The 23,204-nt window shown below is 36.6% G+C and overlaps 1 protein-coding gene across 1 annotated transcript; it reads right to left on the reverse strand.

Annotated features, from left to right (window-relative positions):
• Positions 1-1,132: 1,132 nt before the first annotated feature.
• Positions 1,133-22,139, reverse strand: LOC149302728 (calcyphosin-2-like). Its single transcript, XM_089481953.1, has 11 exons — positions 22,120-22,139; positions 21,520-21,627; positions 20,700-20,774; positions 18,906-19,001; positions 17,904-17,997; positions 9,177-9,295; positions 8,016-8,092; positions 7,471-7,625; positions 6,291-6,410; positions 5,857-5,953; positions 1,133-1,308 (listed from the first exon to the last, which is right to left on the reverse strand). The coding sequence occupies exons 1-11, from the start codon at positions 22,137-22,139 to the stop codon at positions 1,133-1,135; spliced, it is 1,137 nt and encodes a 378-aa protein (XP_089338079.1).
• Positions 22,140-23,204: the final 1,065 nt, after the last annotated feature.

Here is a 23,204-nt window from a genome sequence, read left to right on the forward strand (position 1 = left end):
CTGGAACCTAGGCATGATGGGACTGTGATTGCTGTTAGCAATCACGCTCCTATCATGCCAAGTCATATTGCTAATTTTGTCCTATTGTGTGTTACCTACTTTTATTAAACATGTGTTTTTTTATTATTATTTTTAAAGGTGGGGGTCATTTTCGGTTTTGGCTAAGTGAACCCTGAATGTTTTGGTCCAGAATTTTCATTTTAGTTCATCCTTAGAATAAATCTAGGGAATCCTGAATTTGTAGTCGCAAAACTTTCAAGGCCCAGAAATCAGTGAGAGGAAGAGTAAAGGTTTTGTGTCATTTTACTTTATTTTAATCTGCATATTTTATTAAAGGCCATATTTTTTGTCACAGTGAAAAATTAGTGCGGCCCGCGCACGTATACAATTCTGATGAAGTGGCCCACTGCAGAAAAAACTTGGACACCCCTGCCCTAAACCCTCATTCTCAACACAATGTTTCAATGAAAATGGGTTCATTGAGCCACAGCTGAAAACTGAAAATTGAGCACATCGAACATATCGGTACTTTATTGATGATGGTGATACCATTAAGGTCTAAGAAGGTCCTTTTTGCTTGATTTGTTCCATAAAAATCTAAAAGCATATCTATCTAATTAAATCCATTTTATTTTAGGATTATGACAGCAAAATAATTCTTTGTCTATTTGAAAATATAAAAAGCACGCTTTTCAAGAGAAAACTTCCAAAACATGGATTTTACACATATTTGCATTAAGAAACAGTTGGTGAATCAGGAATTAACTGGACTCTTAATAAGATGGTTTATAACAAAACATCAAACAAAAATGGCCATTCATATGGCTAGTGCAACATGTTCAATCATATTGTTTTCATGGTATGTCAGCCCCTGGGTAATCTATGAAAATAGATGGTTTATGCTTTGTTACGTTTATTAGGTAATAGTATTAGGTAATAACTTAAATTACAAAATAAAATACAAAAAAATCAAAGGCCTTGAAAGCATCTTAAAACTATATGTTATATGCATACAACTAAAATACGAATGCTGCAATCGACACACTATTAGGGTTTACCTTACATGAAAAAAATATGTATTTTTTTTTTTACTCTTGTAAAATATACATCAACAACACGGCATTCCACTAAACTATATTCCCCAAGAATTTCTTAAAATATTAATGAAATCTTCATCACTCAAGATACCAAGGCTTAGCCCTTCATAGTAATCTTCAAATTCACAGTAAGCTACTTCCCTGCGATCCATACAAGCCTCTTCGAGTGTTTCACGAAAAGCCAATTTAATTTCATCTTCTGATGAATTGCCTAAAACAGAAGAAAACAATACTGGATGCCTTCCTTTACAAGTTTAGATTTATACACAAAACATGATGTTGCTTTATGTAAACGGCAGAATGCTTCACGTCCTATTCTCCTGGGTCATAAAAAGACTTCCAGGCATTCTAAACATATGCAAATCATTCCCAATTAAAAGTAATTAGTAACGAGTTTATGCAGATTGGATACACAGGGAGAAATGTTACAAATTTGGCCTTGGTGTAACCCCAGAGGACTGGCATTAAAAAACATTGGTATATGAAATGACATGCTTGTTAATGAACATTCACAGAGGTATCTTGAAGGCACAATAAAGAAGTTATACCATATGTCTCATCCAGAGCATTTGTTTTATGAAAAAACTAGATTAACGATCTGTGAGCATCGTATTCTTGTGGAAATACTATTTACAATTGGTCTAAAATATTTAGCAGTCTTGGAAAATAATTGTAATTAGGCAATGTTTCATAAAGGGAAGCACACGCTAAAAAGCATACACATTCAGATTCCAGGGTACCACTGGCATGGCCAACATGTACTTGCAACAAAGCAAGGGATCAGCAGACACTCGGTAAATAATATTTAAAAGGACCTATCGGAGGCATAAGTATTGGGGATTTTGTCACAATATGACCTTTTATTGCTTAGCTCGCCACTTTTGGGGTACTTTGAGATAGTGGCAGGCTAAGCAATATATGGCCATATAGTGTCACGTAATCCCTAATATTTATGCCTCAGAAAGGTGGTTTTAAACAGTAATTGCTGTGCGTGCACTAATATTTTGTTGTGTGTAAATTTTTCAGTTAACATTATATAATTACGTTTTAACTGACAGTTACAACATAACATTGCAACCGTCTATTTAAATAATTTCAGAACAAATGATTTTATTTATACTCTAAGGAAATGTGCTGCAGGTTATATGGTTGTTCATTTAAATATCAGTGAGGAGATATATATATATACAGTGAGGCAGCTCCTCTTTGCCACACTTTCCAAAACACTCTACCACTAAAATCACCAGCAGAAAAACACAGAGATTCTTTGAGCCGGTGCTTTTTTTGTGGGTGGACAGAGTTGCACTTGTTACGCACTTACTCCCGGCGGGTACAGAAGTACGGGATACAGTGCAACCGCTGCTATGATTTCCTTATGACTTACTAAACCAGCATTTGAAACTCTGCATGGATACACGGCTCAATGCACATTATGTAAGGACATGTTACACGGAGCCCTACTTGTGAGTAGTTTTCATTTACAACCCTATTAAATTTTACCGTATTACACTATTCGTTCTCATTTTTTTTAATCTCTGTTGCAAACTACATATGTGAAGTAGCCTATTCCAAGAAGTGTGCACTTTGGCTAGATTAATTATATAGTGGATATGTTTATGAAGAATTTTGGAACCACCTTAAATCCTTGGATGAATTATTCTGTAATTTATTGAATATACCTCTAATTGGATTAATTTCAATTTAAGTATTTATTCAATTATCTTATTAATATTTATATATTTGTTTATTACTTTTTACACACACATATATATTTATACATATTTTATTTAATATTTATTTTTATTTATTCACTTGTGGGTATATTTTGTATTGTGTAGTATTTATTATTGGAAGCTATGTGGATTGAGCACTTCACTTTAACCCCTTAATGACAATTGCCGGTCCTGGCACGGCACGGAAAAGCATGTGCTTTACGACAATTGACGTGCCAGGACCGGCACGTCTTTAAACGGGTGCAGAAAGCGATCTACTATCGCTTTCTGCACCCAAAAAGCGTTGCTGAATGCCTCGACCTCGAGGCATTCAGCAACGCCGCGATCGGCACGAAGGGGCCATCTCTGGCCCCTCCACGGGGCGTCAACATCCGCCATACTTTGTATGGCGGCGGACGCCCGTTTTAAAAGCGTTTAGGAGGCGATCGACGATCGCCTCCTAAACTTAAATGGTGTCGCTGGAATGCCTCGATCAGGAGGCATCCAGAGACACCAAACACTAACCTTTTGATGGGCTGTGACCGCTCCGGAGAGCAGTCACAGCCGCAGCTGCCGGCAATCTTCGCCATCAAGGAAGATGGCCGCCGTCCTGTAACAGGAACCACAAATTTTAAAAGTTCGCTAGATAGTCCAGACCATCTAGAGAACTTTGGCTCCACTTGCAGGTTGAATACAGGTACTGCATTCACCATGCAAGTCAATGGAGCCCAGCTTTCTAATCACAGTGTGATTAGTAAAAATAAATTAAAAAATAAAATAAAATTAATAATAATTAGAAAAAAATAGTAAAAAAACAGTAAAATGTAAAAATCATTTCCCACTGATGTCACTATCAGGGGAACCTCCAAGTTGAAAAAAAATGTTAAATTTTTTTTTGAAAAAAAATAAAAAAAATATATATATATATATAAAAAATATATTTTTGTGAGCAAGTCCTAAAATTAGCATATTAGCTTAAAACAATTCTCGCATGGAAAGAGTTAAAATACTGGCATATTAAATGCCCGTGGGGTGTCTACTTTTAAAAAATGTATGATTTGATGGGGTAAATTGAATGGGCCAGGTTCAACAACGTCCCAATTAACACGGGGGGAAGGATGGCCACACATCTAATTTCCAATTAGAAAAATGCACACGTACCAAATGTGGCCTTTTAGTTCCCCCAAAAAATGACACACCCATGCATGTGGGGTATCACTGCACTCAGGAGATGTTGCTGAACACATTATGGGGTGTCGTGTGACAGCGGCATATACCAGGAGCTGTAAATTCATACATAAAGTAGGTGTGTGTGGGAAAAATACACACACAAAAATATTACTGCAAACTTTGAAAAAATGCTGGTGGTAAAATATGTGCATGCAAAGAGTTAAAATACCAGCATTTAAAATACCCTGTGGTGTCTAGTTTTGAAAAATATATGGTTTTGTTGGGCACACTGAAATGGCCTGGCTCAAAGATGTACCAAATAGGGCATGGGCAGTGGATCCCAAATGCCAAAGTTCAACATTGAAAAAAGCGCATGCCCCAAATGTGGCCCTTTTGCCCCAAAACAGCCAGGCAAAATCATTCATGTGAGGTATCGCTGTACTCAGGAGATGTTGCTGAACACATATTGGGGTGTTTTGTGATAGTGACATATACGAGAACATTTTAATTCATACCTGAATTAAAATGTGTGTGGAAAACCAAATGCAAAAAAATGACTACCACAAAGTTTGACAAAGACTGGTGGTAGATATGGTGCATGGAAAGAGTTAAAATACTAGCATTTGAAATACCCTGGGGTGTCTAGTTTTCAAAAATATATGGGTTTATTGGGCACACTGAAATGGCCCGGCTCAAAGATGTACCAAATAGGGCATGGGCAGTGGATCCCCAAATGCCAAAGTTCAACATTGAAAAATGCGCATGCCCCAAATGTGGCCCTTTTGCCCCCAAACAGCCAGGCAAAATCATTCATGTGGGGTATCGCTGCGCTCAGGAGATGTTGCTAAACACATATTGGGGTGTTTTGTGATAGTGACATAAACTAGAACATTTTAATTCATACCTGAAGTAAAATGTGTATGACAAAACAAATGCAAAAAAATGACTACCATAAAGTTTGACAAAGACTGGTGGTAGATATGGTGCATGGAAAGAGTTAAAATACTAGCATTTGGAATACCCTGGGCTGTCTAGTTTTCAAAAATATATGACTTGATGGGGTAAATTGCATTGGCCGGGTTCAAAGATACCCGAAATGGCACATGGGGGGAAGAATTACCAGATTTGGAAAAAATGGCTTTGAAATAGCAAAACGCTACCTGTACTTATTGCCCCATAATGGGTAGAAAAAAGCAAAAAAACATAAAAACATTGGGTATTTCTAAACTCAGGACAAATAGTAGAATCTATTTAGCAGGTTTTTTCATTACCTTTTATAGATGAGTAAAAGATTTTTCAACTAAAAGTTAGAAACTTTTTTCTAAATTTTTCACCATATTTTATAATTTTTTTAATAGTAAATAATATGATACAATCAAAACAATGTCATCTAAAGAAAGCCCTTCTTGTCCTGAAAAAAACAATATCTAATGTGTGTGGGTTCAGTAAACGGGAAAGAAGAAAATTACAGCTAAACACAAGCAGCGCAGAAATGTTAAAAAGGCCATTGTCACAAAGGGTACAAAAAGTAAAATCAGCCTTTGTCTCGAAGGGGTTAAAATAGTGTCGGGCGTTTTTCCTCTTGTTCTTTGCATAGTTTTTTGGAAGTTGTATGTTTGGTGTTTTTTGCTGCTTATACAGGAGCTCATCATTTGTTTTTGTTTTGTTTTTTTATGCCAGGGAGTTAAAGGCTAACACATTTTTTTTAATTCGTAGCCATGAAATGTCTAAGACCTGTGACATATTGCCTGTAATGATTCTGTATGCCTCTTCAAATTACTTTGTTATTATTCTAAATGTACCTTATGTTGGCATTTCTGTAGCTATTAAATAATTATATAGCCTACCTGAAGAAAGAAAATTAGTGTTTCACCAACCTGCCAATACTCGTGGATGTTTCTTGGCACAGTAGAACTTTCCCAGATCTACCATAGACACAAAGCCAGACTTATTGGGATCGAGTTTCATGAAAGCCTATAAATAGAAACCACATTCATAAAGACTTTCCACAAGAAAACATCCAGCTTCTTAAAAGGCACATCAATATCCTGCATTACTGCAATGACTACAATGTATCTGACTTTATGATAAGCTGTTAACAGCAGAAATTCCAAATGGTTCTGTATGCTACACACACTTTTCATTTGTGTCCTCTAGCTTCTATTTTATGTGCAAAGTGCTGTGTACAATAATTACATTAAATGAAATGGTAACATTATACATAGGACACTACATGATTGAAGCTGGATGTGAAAACAATTACTCTTAATAAGAATGTTAGAGAAGGAAAGTTTAAATAAATTATATTTACTTTTCTAACAAAAGATTTTCTATACTCATTCATTTCTCCGATTAAAGCGTGTACAAATGTCCCGTAATCCAATCTCTCATCCTTATTTTCGTCCAAAATACTCCACAAGGTTTCAAAAACCTAAAAAGTTTAAAAAAAAACCAAGAACTAGACATATTAAGCTTTTTTATGTTAAGATGCATACATTTGATGTACATTTTAATGATTTACCAATCACCAATGCAGTACAGCCAAGAAGTAAGTTAATACTAATAAAGCTCAACTTTTTAGATTTATATATATATATATATATATATATATATATATCATGTCTACTCAAAATTTTGATGCATACTCACAAAAATTAGGTACAATCTTATTTGCCAAAGAAAACATATTTGTTCTACATGATATATGTGTGGTAGGTCTGAGAATCTAAGTTTAAACGCCACCACTGGGAAAGTTCACAGCTATGCTATGGAACCCTAATTCTTAAACCAGGGGCTATGGCTCATTTTATTGAGCAGGATATAAAAGGGTCATTATTTTTACTGCAGGAATGGATAACATACCAGCGTTCAGACAGCAGCAGATAAACGTGGCAGAAATTCTATTTGGTTCCCATATTCCAGATTGCCTGGCTAATATACTTCTTACCAAGAACTATCAAAGCCACTCACAACTGGTGACAGCTTGCCAGAGTATATTAATTGTTCTTTTATATTATACTCTGTTATGGGTCAGGTTCTGTTTCTGGTTTGTCATATCAGTTTGCGCCACTGCTTTAAGTTTACTTGATGTGACTTTTGCAGCTTCTTCATGGTTCCTAATAATCATTGCACTGTTTAGTTTTTGCAGTACAAATGCATTGAAAAATTGAGGATTGCCCCCCTCCCCCAGGCAGGTCCCTAGTGTTCCTAATGGATGATATGCCATTGATGGATAAGGGGACTTAAACGACCACCAACTATGGTGCACATGGTTAAAAAAGCCACTTTTTAAACAAATAGAACACTATTAAAAATAAATAACTATACACAATATTTTCTACAACAGTCTGCTTTGAAACCAACCAACAAGGAAGAAAAAAACTTTCTCCTTAATGGCGCCACCGTTCCATTGGGAAAATTGCTTTTGAATAAAGGTTTCAGATATGTATTCTAGTCAGACTAAAACTGAAAAAGCACCCCACTATGCTTACCTTTTCAGACACTTCTAGGTGAAAGGTTTTGAGTGCCTGCTTGAATTGTGGTTTCTGTAAAAGCCCTTTCCCTGTTTTGTCAAGCTGCCGGAAGCATTTTCCTAAGCCTGTTAAAGTTCGAACACCTCTGTTTTTAAGTTTTTCCTTCATCACATCTACAAAACAGAAATCAGTGTTATCAAACACACTACAAACTACACAACAATGGCGCATTATCCATAGAGCAGAAAGTAACACATTAAAAAGGAAAATGACACAAAACACTAACTATTGTTTTTACAAAACAGACATTACCCCTATGGCAGCCGGGCTGTGTAAATATAAAACCCCACAAAAAAATTAAACAAAATAAGATAAAATTAAATGCAACATAAAAAGGGGATTACTTTATATAAATTATAAATATAAACTAGTAATTATTATGATAAAAAGATTAAGCAACTTCTTCTGCTCTTATATCAGAAGATAATCTTGGTAATGATCATATATTTGTGCTGGTATCATGTGATCCCCCCCCCCCAGTATTAATAGCAGTATTTGCTTACCTTGTATTGCTGAAAAGAAACTACTGTCGTCATTAAAATGAACACCAAATGGAACTTCACTTGCATCAAAATGGGCCCTAAAAAAAGCATCGTAACATTTTGGTAGAACTCATTCTGTGACTAATCACATATGAACTAGGTTAGTTTAGCGATACGATAGCAAATAATTCCAGTTGTACACCACGGTCACTTTTTATTACAATATGTAAAACAGGACACTAGCTATTGGAAATGAATTAGGGAGATAAGTAAATGACTTATGTATGAATGTACAGTCTAACTCTGATGGATATGATTTATATCAGCTGAGAAACTGGGCAAAATATCAATTAAAAATTCCTTTATAGCACGATAATGTAAAAACATGTACTAGATATGATCTGAACAGAACAGCTGCAAATATGTTGTTAAATAAAAAGGTGCAAATAAGAATTCCAATGTTCTAATGATAACCATGCCCTTTTGTATTGTATGATTCAACAGTTATTAACTTAATTCAATTGTGGGATGAAATAATTGGGCTGGATTCAATACTGAAGATAAATGTACCACAAGTAACTGAATAATATTCCTCGCATGGACTACAATGTGAAAAATTAGATACAAAATAACTTATCATATTGATTAAGGTGTATTTACCTACAATCTGTATGCTTCACAGTTTGTACTATGATTGAATGTGGCTAAATTCATTAGTAACAAAGAAAAGTTTAAAAAAGGGACATTTTATTTCAGTTAATGTTTCTGGTCCAATCTATCTCTGTTGTTTTTCCCCTACGATAAGCCCAACCCAAAGAGTGCTTAACTATTCCGTTAATACAATTTATGTAGCATAAGAAATATAAATGATGCAAACATTGTATCAGACAGTTTTATACCCAATGTTCTCTACTACCAACATACTTAAGAACTTCATAGGACAGACCACCCAGATCTCTCCCTCTTTTGGTGCAGTGGCTTTGTGTGGGGGCACGGCTATTTCCAAAGCGTCTTTTGTGGCCAAGGATCAATCCAAAGTGGCAGAACATGAGCAGAAATTGGTTATGACCGTATGGCGATCCCCTGCCCAGAGAAACAAGCTAACCCGGAGATCCAGGGAAGCAGGGTTACTTCTAGATTATTCCCAGCTATGACTACCAACCATAAAAGCAAGTAGATTACCTTAAAGCAGCAACAGCATCTTCATCAACTGCCGTTATCCGTATGTTAAGTAATACATTTTGCTTCAAGGTTTCTGAAAGGGTTTGGTGTTCTTTTGTCAAGAAAGTAAGATTTCCACCCTGTAATGTATAGTAAGTAATGAATACATCTATAGAATGAACACTACATAGTTATTATACATTGTAACACATACCTAATATTTTTAATGGTAATATTTAATACAAAAGAAAAAAAAAAAAAAATATGTAATTAAATGGCGGCCTTGTGGTATACATATTTTAAGGAGCTTCCTTCCTTCATTTTGTTGCCAAGACCTATAAAAATATTTTATCTTTAAACATAAAATGTCACTAAAGTTTTGTTGTTTGATGACTTGAGTGAAAATGCAAGTAACAGTCTCTAAGATACAAAAACTTTATGTTTTTAATATGAAAGTACACTAGACATTTTAATAAAGAGAAGTCTTGATATACTTAATAATTAGTTTTTTTTTTAAAAACTGTATTATTATTACCACATTCGATCACCACATGCCTTAAGAAGAAAGGTTTGCTATTATGTCTGCTTTCTAGTCTGTCTGATATTCAAGTCTATTGAAATGACAGGTCTAGAACATTTATTATTGTCATTGTATTGACTATACAAATGCTATATATATATATTTGTATACAAATTAGCATGTTCCTTATGGTACAATTGATGGAATTGATGGAAACTGATGTTCTATGTATTGTAGAACCAGGTGCTTTATTTCCAAATATAATTTTAATGCATTAAAACAAAGCCTCTTAGGTTTCCTTTTACATTGCATTTTAGACTCAAATAGAATATATCTATTCTAGTAGTATATTTATGTTCATCTTCCCAGGGGCAGCTAACATAAAAAGGGCACAAATAAAAAAACCTTCATGCTTGGTCAATAGCTAATGCATTCTCTATATGGAAAGGCATCAATCTTCCTCCACTGTGTCTTAACTCAAGTAGCCAGATTGTTTTCATCGTAACAGCCATTTCTCTCTTGTACGTTACAGTAATGGTAGGTGACAGTATAATTGAGCAGCTGTTCTGGATTATAAACACAGGAGTAGCATGGGACAGCATGTATAGAGCTATCAGACTAATAAAATAGAAAGCGGTTTCACATCACAACCAACTTAATGTTTGTTTGTTTCAATTCTCATGCTCAAGATGAAATTTTAACAGCTCGGTTCAATATAAGAAGCACGGTTGAATATAAGAAGCACGAATGAATATGGCTTTCTTATGGTAATTGTTTTCTGACACAAGGAGATTTCTATGTCCAAGGAGCTATGAGAAACACTGTATACTAAGTTTGACTCTACATATCATTATCATATCATATCATTATATTCCTTTTACATTCAGCCCATAAGGGTTAATTAACTAAACCATGATACTGAAGGTGAGTTGGAACATTTCAACTAATTAAATACACTATATATCATAAAGGAAATAGGCCTGGGCATTGAAGCCTGAGCAGCCCATTTTTTATTTATTTATTTCTTGTTAAAGCCCACCCTTCATGTACCATCTTTGCATTTACTCACTCATTCACACAAATCATTAACACATTCATTAATGCAGTCTCACAAATCATTCAAGCAATTCATCCACACCTGAATTCATTGTCATACGCATTCACACAATTCATCCACACATTTATTCATTCATTCTCATACGCATTCACACTACCCCCTCTCCCCATCTTATCTGCCCTTATCACTATGTTCCTACTTTTCAATAAGTACCCCCTTCCCCACTTCTCAATATGTACCCCCTCTCACTATCTATCCCCTCTCCCCATTTCTCACTATCTAACCCCCCCTCTGCCCCTTCTCACTGCACCCCCCTCCCTCACCCTACTTACCTTGTTGCCGGAGCAAGCAGCAACTGCGACCGGGCCCGCGGCAGGGCCGGATTGACTTAGGGGCTGATGGAGCTGCAGCTCCAGGCCCCTACCTTAAAATAGGCCCAATCAGGACCGGACTGACTGGGTCTATGCGGCCTCTACGGCCACATTAATGACCGGGTCCGCCACTCTAAGGGGCCGGGAAGCCCCCACCAGGGCCGACCTTAGGGGTCTGCGGCCGCACAGGGCTTAAATTAAAACATGGGGGCTTTTTTTTTAACTTTATTTAACATCCTACATGTTAAATAAAGTTAACAAAAACTTTATTTAACATGGAGGATGTTAAATAAAGTAAAAAAAAAACAATAAAAAACCCCCCAATGTTTTAATTTAAATCCTGTGCGGCCGCACACCCGTAAGGCCGGCCCTGGTGGGGGGCTTCCTGGCTCCTTAGAGTGGCGGCCCCTTATGCCCTGCGTTAATGCGGCCGTAGAGGCCGCATAGGCCCAGTCAGTCCGGTCCTGACTGGGCCTATTTTAAAGGTAGGGGCCTGGAGCTGCAGCCCCATCAGCCCCTAAGTCAATCCGGCCCTGCCACGGCCCGGCCCACCAGGCAAATGCCCGATGTGCCCGATGGCCAGTCCAGGCCTGGTTACTGGAAATCTGGAATGTGAACCCACCTATTAACAATGGTTTTTATGTGGCAAAATAAACTCACACGTAATGTGCTCATGAACAACAGTTATGGAGTGACATTACAAAGCTGTTTAGCATAAGATGGTGTAACAAGTCCAAACAAAGCTACCTGACACATTTGCCTGCACGCTAAGACTTATTGATCCTAACTATCTCAATTGGTTCATTAGTTGGAGATTAATTGGATGCACCAGGAAAGTGAAGACAAAAACCTGAATAAATGTATCAGAGTTTAACAGGGGGGAGGAATTTTGTCACACCAACAAACTAGCCCATTCCAAAGCTTCCTCAGTGAGGAGCAAGATGATGAACAAGACACTTGAAGTATGGGTGGTAAAAATCGAATGCTGAAAATGAAAATGCAGCAAACACCGGTTGGTGAACCTCTTGACACTTGGAATCTCCCCATAACATTTTAGCAGTAGCAATCTTGGAAAAGGAGGGGCATCCATGTTAGAAGCAGGAATTGCATCGAGAAAAGTAGGAAGGTGCAGGTTAGGGAGCATTTTTTCAAGAGGATTCAACTTCTAATCCATATAGTGGCTGTGCCAAATGGGTAGAAAGAATTTGTTCTTGTCTAAAACGCATTAGTCATCTGATCAGGGTTCTGGTCAAGTAAGCACTTGGACCCTGATTTAGGGATTAAGAAAAACACAAGGATGCTGGTCTTAAGCCTATAACAGTCTGGTACCCATTTGATTTACTCTCAAGGTGCTGTGACCAACATAACTTACTGGTTATTGTCTACAATAAAAGGGCTAAAGGCAAATCTACTTGTAGTGATACAAATATAGTGGCACATCTATATATTTACCCTTTATAAATCAGTTATAAAACACGTCTTAACTTTGTATGTCTTGTATTTACAAACATTTTTGGAAAAAAACGGCCGTTCTGAAGAGAGTGAATTCAAGCCTGGTACTGTGATAGGTTGCCACCTTTGCAATAAGCCAGTTTGTGAAATTTCAACCATGCTAGATACACAGTCAGCTATAAGTGGTATTATTGAAAAGTGGAAGCATTTAGAAACAGCAGCAACTCAGCCATGAAGCGGAAGACCAGATAAAGTCACTGAGCGGGGCCAACAAGTGCTGAGGTGCATGGTGCGTAAAAGTTGACAACACTCTTATTCTATAGCTGAAGAGTTCCAAACTTCCAGTGGCATTAATATTAGAAAAAAAACTTTGTGGCAGGAGCTTCATAGAATGGGTTTCCATGGCCAAGCAGCTGCATACAAGCCTCATATCACCAAGTACAATACAAAGTGTCGGATCTAGTGGTGCAAAGCACACCACCACTAGACGCTGGAGCAGTGGAAACATGTTTTGTGGGGTGACACTTCTCTTCTTGGCAGCCTGAAGAGTGAGTCTGGGTTTGGTGGAAGCCAGGAGAACGTTACCTGCCTGACTGCATTGTGCCAACCAAGTTTAGTGGAGGAGGGATAATGGTCTGGGCTTTTTTTCAAGGATTGAGCCCTTTAATTCACCCAGTAAAGGGAAATCTTAATGCTTCAGCATATCAAGAAATGTTGGACAATGTTATGCTTTCAACTTTGTGGGAACAGTTTGAGGAAGGCCTTTTCTACATCAGTGTCTTTCAGTTTTCTTTCAGTGTCTGACCATATATTTGTCCACATAGTGTATTTAAGAGAATTTTAGATTTATAAGAAATCATTGCATTTTGTTTTTTTAGCAATTGCATTAGGTAAGGAAATAGTTAACAGGCTAAATTTAGATAAGTCATGAGACTCAAACATTTGGTGTTAATGAAGGAAATAGCTATCAAACTCAGACACCTAGTGTGACTTGTGGGAACTGAAAAAATAAAAGCAGAACCAACATAAGCTTAATTCCTTATGTTATATCTTAATGTTCACGATGCCCCACTCGTGGATGTGCAGGGACTCAAGTTTAACCATATGGCCTCAGCAAATTATATGTCATGTGTGTGTCACTATATAACTGTATTATGAAGATCCTGTATACAAAGTCTTAGAATTTTGTGTTCAGGGCCCATTCCAAAGAACACTTTGCGTACAGTTGTAGTTGTGAATAGTCCCTGACTAAATTGTTAAAGTTATTATCCAATAATATCAATATTCATGAGTACCTGAAACTGGTGAATGATTTTCAGCTTCACCTTAACAGTAGTAAAAAAATCAGGCCAAATACCAAGCCAAAGGGTCATGGCAGAGCTGGAGCAAAGTCACAACACAAGAAGAGGTCAAATATACAGAGAAATCAATCAGCAGAATATCAAACTAAAATCATCATCAAAAGCATTACTACAAAGATGACGATACAAAGCCCACATCTGGTTTAACAGTTTTGGAGCAAAACACCAAATGTGGTGACCAATGCAATGGCCGACTAAGCACAGAATGATGCACCAAGGCGCTACAAAACAAAGCCGGACATATGTAGTTAACACTACGGTGAGGAAAAACAAAATGGGAGCCACGCCTCAGATTGGACAGCACTGAAATAGCCTGCTCTATAAGAAAGTGCCTACTCAGGAGGGCCCACTTGCACCATCCCAGAAGGATATCAGAAGAAAAATGCATTGGAGTCAATAAAAAATTATTGTTTTATTGTTATTAATGTATTGAACTTATAGAATCTGTGACATTAATATTTTGCATAAATGTGTAAGAAATAGTATATGTGCAGTCAATAATAAAGTACAATTAGAATTTATTATTAAGATTATTGCTATAAATGGAATGAAAAAATATAATTTAGGCTCATACATATCTAAATAAAAAAAATAAATCTAAAACTAATCAAATTAACAAAAAAAACCCAAAATACTTGTATTGTAATTTTGGGCAATACCAATATTTTGAACATGTGGCACGAACAGTGGAAGTTCCATATAAAAATTATCCGTGGGTGCATGTTATAGAATTGTGTTTTATTATAAGCATAGAAACGTAGGATAGGAATAACAATGAGACATGATTTTTGGGAGGGGGGTTATGACTGTTATCCAGAAATTAATAGATCACGGAAAACTCCATCAATATTTCTACATGAAATGACCCTTTCTTATAAATGACTTTGTATATCATCCTGATATACCCAATCTATTCGTGGTCATTCAAGGCATCATGACCTAAAATTAATATGTCTTCTTACTGACATACCAAATTATTTATGTTTCATGTAATGGACAAAGGGCATAAAAGGCATGACAACACTTGGGAATTGGATCAAGATAAATTAGAGCTTGTGCTGTAATTAGGAGCCATAATCCTAGTCATGGAAAACCATCCGACTCTCTTTTTGATGAGAAATAAATTATTTTTAGTTTAGCATTCCTCAATATGTTGACGTCTTCATGATAATTTATGGAATTGTCAATACAAACAGTAAGCAATGTTTGATCCAAACAGTTCAGGTTTCACCTACTAATATTTCTGGCTTTGAATCAACGTTTTGTATACCGATTTAGGCTTAGAACACAGAAAAAAGCAGTATACTAGTCCTACAGTTTAAATAAGTCATATTCTGGTTTTGGCCATTATAGTCTTAAATACACATGTTTTGTTTGAAAGGCTTGTCCCTCCAGGAAAGTATAAGACAAGAACGTATCCAAAGTTATATGATGCAATAGTGGCTAACTTAGTGCCAAGGTGTAAGGGAAGAAGGAATCATAAGCCTACAAATATTCAAAACAAGGTTAGCAGGCAAACACAACAGGGTTAGAAATTGAATGAGGGAGCTTCGGCAACAGACCTCCACCGACCGTAAAGCTCCCTTTGCCTGTTATTGGTAATCAGAGGATCTCCCCAAATAGCCCATGATTCCTACTGCCCATAAAAGTGGGACATTGCCTGAAGAACAGGATTTACCTGTAGGAAATGGCGCAGTGGAGAGGTATGTTGTGGACTGAACTTTTACATACCATGTGATTACAGTCCTCTCTTTTTAGACTGTACGCTTATCAGAGCAGGGATCTCCTCACATCTATTCCAGTATGTATAAACTTTTCACATGAGGGCAGATTATGAAAGGTGTGGCCCATGAATAAAATAGAATATATTTGAATTGAATCAAGTTTGCCTATGGCACTGTAGACATAAATAATTCTGAAAATAATACTACATTAGAATCCAAAATAAATATATGTATATATATATATATATATATATATATATATATATATACACATATATATATATATATATATATAGCTTGTACTTGATTTGTATCTTTGTATGGTTTACATAGTATCCAAACTGAAATTATCTTGCTTCTTCTCACCTCACTTATACAAACAGTGTCTGAACCATCAATCACACAACATAACAGGGAGAGATAATCAAGCAGATTGTGAGAAAAGGAAGTTAGGACTGTTGTTATCATGTTTTACACATAAGGTGAGTTTCTTTCTGGTTTGGCCCAGACCAGAATACGCCTGGCTGTATCTGGTTGCGTCCACCCAATATACATTACTGCAAAATACCGTATTTGCTCGATTATAAGACGACCCCCCAAAATCTGAATATTAACTTAGGAAAAAAAGAAAAAGCCTGAATATAAGACGACCCTAAAGGAAAAAAGTTTTACCAGTAAATGTTAATTCATGTAAACTATTTTTTTTAAATAAAAGCTATGATTGAGAAAAATATTTTTTTTGTTTTTATTTCCTTGTATTTTCCAACCTGTCCCCCAGTTATGCACATCTGCCCCCAGGCGTGCCACACCAATATGGCACTGTGGCCCATGATATGCCTTTTAACCCTCTATATGCCACTGTGCCCCATGGTATGCCTTTTGACCCCCTATGTGCCACTCTGCCTCCAGAAATGCCTTATACCCCTATATCCCATTCTGGCATTTAGGGGGTTAAAATGCATATTATGGGGCAGAGTGGCATATAGAGAGGTATAAGGCATTCCAGGAGGCAGAGTGGCATTAAGGGAGTTAAAAAGCATTGTATAATGCACTCTGCCTCCAGAAATGCCTTATACCCCTATATGCCACTCTGGCATTTAGGGGGTTAAAAGGCATATTATGGGGCAGAGTGGCATATAGGGAGGTATAAGGCATTTCAGGAGGCAGAGTGCTCTATTAAATGCCCCTTTAACGCCACTCTGCCTCCTGAAATGCCTTATACCTCCCTATATGCCACTCTGCCCCATAATATGCCTTTTAACCCCCTAAGTGCCAGAGTGGCATATAGGGGTATAAGGCATTCCAGAAATGCCCTATGCCCCCATTTAACACACACACGCACACACACACTTACCGGTGCTTCCAATTTCCTGCTGTATTGCCGGGGCTGCGGGTTGACGTCTCCTTCCGCTGCAGCTGGAAGGAGGTGGAGTTGGCAGCGGGGGTTTGTCTGCGTCCGTCGCGGATCCTCCTGTCTTTCCCCCCCCACACACACACACCAGAGTTCCCCGGGGAACTCTGATCTCTGACAGCCGGGGAAGGTATCCGCGACGGACGCAGACAACCCCCGCTGCTAGCCACACCTCCTTCCGGCTGCAGCGGACGTTGTCTACGCAGATTGCGTAGACGTCAACCCGCTGCCCCGGCAATACAGCAGGAAGCACCGGTAAGTGTGTGTCGGGGGGGGGGGGAGACAGGAGGATCCAGGTCCCCTGCAGCGGTGCGGGGGATCTGGATCTTAGTCTCATAATCAGACCTCTATTTGAGGTCTGATTAGAAGATGACCCCGATTAGAAGACGAGGGGTATTTTTCAGAGCATTTGCTCGGAAAAAAACCTTGTCTTATAATCGAGCAAATACGGTACTTTGTCTCCTTTAAATAAACAATATTTCATACCCTTGGTTAGCATGTTCCAGTAAAAGCTAAAGGAAGGCTGGATAGAGTTATCCACATTACTGCACTATTATTTTATTTGAAAACCTGCACCATTAGACATTTTAATTCTCTAACGTAATTCCATTAATTCCGCCTACTGTTTTCTGAAATTAAATTGTGAGTTATGACTCATTCTGCCAATAAATTATGCATAAGACAATATTTTTTGATTCACATAAGTATCAGAATGGTCTTTCTGTTTAGTTACATATGGCACACAAATCCCATCTCGGTGCATGACAACGTTGCATTTTCCTTGAAATTTGAACAAATTGATACACAGTATGTGCCTATGAAGCTGTATTAGGTAAAAGATTGTACACTTACAACATGAAAATCTAGAAGCTCATAAGGCTTTCCAATTCTCTGCCCACATTGGTGGCTATAAATTCCCTTCTGAATGAACGGCATTGCATTTGTCCTTCAAAAGAAAAGAAAAAAAATTTCAACGTGAGTGTATAACCTGCTGGTTAAAATATTTATTCATAGCATGATAAACTCTAGATATATTTACTGTACCTAATGTATAGGTAAGCAAAAAAAGAGATTTTGGTCTTGTACTCTTTTTGAAGTTTTCCTCTAACATGAAATGTAGTAGTGCCTGATGTATGCCACGAGATGCATGTGATGCTGCCATTAAAACCTGGAGATCTTATATACCGCAGGCTTTTAAAATTCAAGTCACCTACACCAATATAATGACAGTCTGCACAGGTCACTTGAACACCAAGCTATGCTACCAATCAATCAGCCTGCAAAACAGTTTAGCAAACTAAGTCTGCATTTTGGGCCTTGATAACATACGCCTGAGGATTCAGTCCTCTTAACATTTAATACTAAATTTTATACAATATATAAGAAAAAAAATAGATTTTTGTCCAGCCTCCTCTTTAACATTAACATAAGATGTACAATTATCATTTACAATCATTGTCTGTGAAAAAGATGTCATTGGTAAATGACCACATTTATCGAAAAAAACATTACCCATTCACAATTAGCAGACTAAGGCGTTAGATATAAATGGCAAATATAGGTACAAGGTTTGAAAAGTGGTCTTATCACCAGTACAAGTAACAGGATGGTCACCCTTGCTTTGGTGATAACACCACTTTTCAATCTTTTTTACTAAAATATCTTCTTTTAACATATGTGATACCTAATACTTTCAGAATAAAAAGTGTTTTAAAAAAAAAATCTCATCTATAAAATCCACTCCAATCGGGTACTACTGTGATAATACCACATTTTATAATTTTCGCCAGACTCCTCTTTTATTCACAACCTCAATTACACTTTAACAATAAAATATCTGACTCCATAACTTACCTGTTTTTTCCAAACTGGCGGTACTCGTAAATGGTAATAGACTTGTCATGTGCAAAAAAGAATCCAATGAGTTCTCTACATGCATCACGTCCATTTCTAAGACAGAGAAAAAGTCTTGAAAACGTCACATTCTACATATGATTAGAAAACAGATGTGCACATCCTCTTTTCATGACAAAATATATTTCAACAAATAATAAAAGTCTGCACTCATTCTCATTTTGTTAGTCTTTAGAAAACATGAACCAAAATCTCAATTTATGTAGGAAAAAAACACACTATTCTAACTCATGGAATGAGTGACCAAATCCATGGAAACAATCTTGCTAATTAGATACAATCTGATGATTTTAAACTTATTTGTTAACAATAATTTTTATTATCATGTTGGAGAATAAGATAAGCAGAGGAATAAGATGTACCAAATCCTTTTAAGACGAGAGAGGAAATGTGTGTCTTGTTTAAAAATAATGCTTAACTTAAATCTACAAGGCATCTTAAGAACAAATATTCTTTTTATTGTGTTATATTTGACTCATTTTTTGAAAAAAAAAAAAACCTTTTGCCCTTGCATTCTAAAAATTTGATGCAAGGACTAATGTAAAAAGTATACATTTCTATTAACAACGGTGCATGAAAAAACAGACAACGGGAAAACAAACACATTATAGACATGCATATCACTTAACAGCCCACCCTGCTATATAAGTTATTGTTATTCAGCTTGGTATAGCCATGTTATTCCTGTAGTGTAAATTAAGTACTCATTTTTGGACTGAGCCTTCATGACCGAGGCTGTTTTAACATTTTTGCAGTGTTCTAGTTGTAATTTTCTTCGTTATACGTTATATATTGTTTTTTCCCAGAACAAGAAGGGCTTTCTTTAGATACCATTATTTTGACCATATCATCTAAATAGCACTTTTTCTGGGTCTTATTTCAAAGATCTTTGACTCATCTACAAGCCGGCTAAAAAGACTCCATTACCTGTCTTGAGTTTAGAAATATCCAATGTTTTTATATTTTTTATATATTTTTTGCAAGTTATAGGGCAATAAGTACAAATAGCATTTTGCTATTTCAAAACCATTTATTTCAAACCTTGTAATCCTGCCCCCATGTCCTATTTGGACATCTTTGGAGCCGGCCAATTCAACATTCCCCAATAAAACCATTTATTTGTGAAAACTAAAAAACCCAAGATATTATTTCTAATGCTATTTTAACTCTTTCCATGCACTACTTTTACCACCAGCCTTTGTCAAGATTTGTGGTAGTATTTTTTGTGTGTTTTTTGTTTCCACACAAATTGTACTTCAGGTACAACTTCCTGGTTTTACATCTGAATTTACATCTCCTGGTATACGTCCAGGAGTTTACATCTCCTGGTATACGTCACTGCAAAACACCCCAATACATATTCTGCAACATCTCCTGACTACAGCAATACCACCCATGCATAGGTTTGTTGGGTTGTTTGAGGCACATCATTGGTTGTTAACTGACTGTTTTTTTGTGATGTGTCTGACAAGTCATTGGTTGTTATAATATATTGCTATTCCATACGTTTAGCTGTAATCAAACAAAAACGTAGTGACTAACAATAAGCCAGATAGGGTGACCCATGCCTACCACCACAGCCATTCATACTGTAGCAATTGCAGGGCAGACAGTTTACATGATCTTCCATAGCTTCCCCAGAGCTTTCAGTTGCTTTAATTAAACATTATTTATTATAAATGAATGTATCAACACATATTAGGACAGGCAACCCATTACTTGACGTGTTATTACCTGCATATAATTCGGGCATCAAAACGCAGTTTATTTTCGAGCATGCTTTCTGTTAAAGATGAGCTTGTCTTTACTCTGTCAATAAAATATAATATTGTATGACTGCCAGTGTATTTTAAGTGAAGGACAGGCAACAACTGTGATTTAAAGTAGGTCATAAAGAAATACTTCCATCAGCAGTTGATGTGTGATAAAAGTTATCCCCACAACATAATCGCCAGCAAACACATTGCATCTTACAACTCAGAAATATTGTATGGAACTGCTTTATGGATCTGGACAGCAGCCTATGTGAACAAAACAATCTATTTGCCAGTTAAGTAAAAAAAAAAAATGCGCTCTCTCATCAAAAGCTGACATGCTTATAAATTCCTTATTTTGAATCAATGTTTAAATGTTTTTATTATTACCATGAAATGTATGATTTCAGAGGTCTATTTGCAACAACCAAAGCCATAATGGCCCCTAATTGGTTGTGATAGGTTGTGAAATACCAAAAGACATCGTATGCTGAAGTAGAAAGTACTACAAAGATGAATCACTTCTGTGTAACTGAGTAGAACTGAGAATGTTTAGGTGTTAAAATTCAAATATAAAACAGAAGTAATTTAGCCCTAAGTAACTCAAGAAAATGGATGGACTTTGGTTCAACCAAAGTACAGTTGTCATCAACTTCTCTGTGATGGTATGTCATTTGTAGTGCTCAGTACTTCAGAAACTTATAGATACACTGCTGTCCACAAAAAATGTTTATGAATTCTCTATACAGTATATTATGATGTAACAATATTTATGTTTTAAAAAAATAAACGGGAATTACTTAGTTTCGTGTAAGTTTCTTTTTCGAAAACGAAGAGGAGCAGATGACCATTCTCTTGGACTATTTTCCATAATCGCTGCGTTTTGCTCCGGGTCACTAATAACGGCCCTAAAAGAACAATATAAGTCACAAGCATAGACATTTACTATTTTAGTTATTTAAAATGTATTTTACATATATAATTACACAACATTGTAAACATTTATTTATTAAAGGCTGTCTTAGTTGTTATTGCAGATCTTATGAAATGCTATCCACATAATTAAGTGACACGCTGCACTTTTTTGATGATGTCACTTTTAAAGAGTAAATAAGTCACTGGCATTGTTATTTACATTGCACATACCCCTGAACGGTCAGTGTATCTGTGGGTTCTCAACACTATATATGTCTCACATGCTCACTTAGTTTTTTGCACTCCCTTTGCAGTTACATACAGCTGTTTCGATGCCATCTGCCCACAAAGTCTATTTATTAAAAATGTATACGTCAGCTTCCTAACATGCATATACTTCCCTCTTCTGGATACGTTTGGAAATGAACATACTAGGGAAATGTATATTATTTTTTTGTATTCTGAAACAAATCTGCATACCATACCTAGACAGATGGTCTATCATGACTTGTTCAACAACGGCCTGCTTTCGTCTTTCAGCAGCAAGGTCTTCCTGTATTAATATACACCAAAATAAGCGCATGATTGTATTAATTGTAGAAGCGATTAGGTGGCGCAAATATTTTAGGCTGGTATTTTAAATCAGTTTTTGTATTTCTGATGGCAGTGACAGATACAACGCACCACTTAACAATCTGGGCATAACCCTGACCTGCTGAGATGCCAGCATCAACTGTAATTAAATTGTAAATTTAAAATGGAATTTAATCACTTTAAAAAGAGTGAGTAGACTTACAGCTTCTAGTTTCCTCAGGCTTTGCTGTGCCGTGTTGGGTTTACTAGTATAGCACTGCTGAAGCTGAGCTTTTTCATCCAAAAGTGTTTGTTCAGCAAAATTTCCATTCTTAACTTCAGGATCCTTGTAAAACAAAACAGTGGCATATCATAACATGCAAAAGATAAGGGTGCTTTATTTCTACATGAAACTAACCCAGTGCTCTCTAACCCTGTCCTCAACATAATATTACAAGATTAATATTACAAACCACTGACTGTGCTCGAGAAGGCTAATTCAGAATTCAGTAACCCTTTTTTAGTTTTGTTACCTGTATGCAAGTAACAGATCGGAATATGTTATGGATGGATTAAGACCTCATGAGAAGCACATGTGTTCACACATGCATACACTTACCTGTAACGCGTGTGGCTCCTCTACTTCTTTTACATTGCAGGAACTGCCGGAGTAGCACTGAAGGGTGTTATTATTTAAGCATACCTACAGTAACCTGTGTAAACCTAGACACGTGTCTAGCGAGTGTAATATAATATATCTGAAAATTTTGCACGGAGGAACTGTGAGAAGCGAAAGTTTATTATATATATATATATATATCTTATTACCTCTTTGTGATCCTGATGCCTAGCAGACTGCTGTTCTGCCTTCTTCCTGGCAGATCTCATTGTGTACTGCTTATAGCTTTGCTTCATTTCATCTTCGTATTGCTGGTACTTTAATTTAAATCTGTCAGATGGGGGTGGTAAACTTTCTGGAACAGTTTTATGAACTGCT

The sequence above is a fragment of the Sceloporus occidentalis genome, unplaced genomic scaffold (genome assembly GCF_023333645.1).
Source record: "Sceloporus occidentalis isolate IW3139 unplaced genomic scaffold, rSceOcc1.0.p SCAF_17, whole genome shotgun sequence".
NCBI lineage: Eukaryota > Metazoa > Chordata > Lepidosauria > Squamata > Phrynosomatidae > Sceloporus > Sceloporus occidentalis.

Bases quoted from the DNA above. Each gene is read 5' to 3' on its own strand.
- LOC149302728 (XM_089481953.1), bottom strand. From the start codon at position 22,139: ATGATAGACCATCTGTCTAG. The intron at 8,093-9,176 runs GTAATCTACTTG...TGCTTTTTTTAG, and splicing joins GATGCTGTTGCTGCTTTAAG to GGCCCATTTTGATGCAAGTG. The intron at 6,411-7,470 runs GTAAGCATAGTG...TAAACTTTTTAG, and splicing joins ACCTAGAAGTGTCTGAAAAG to GTTTTTGAAACCTTGTGGAG.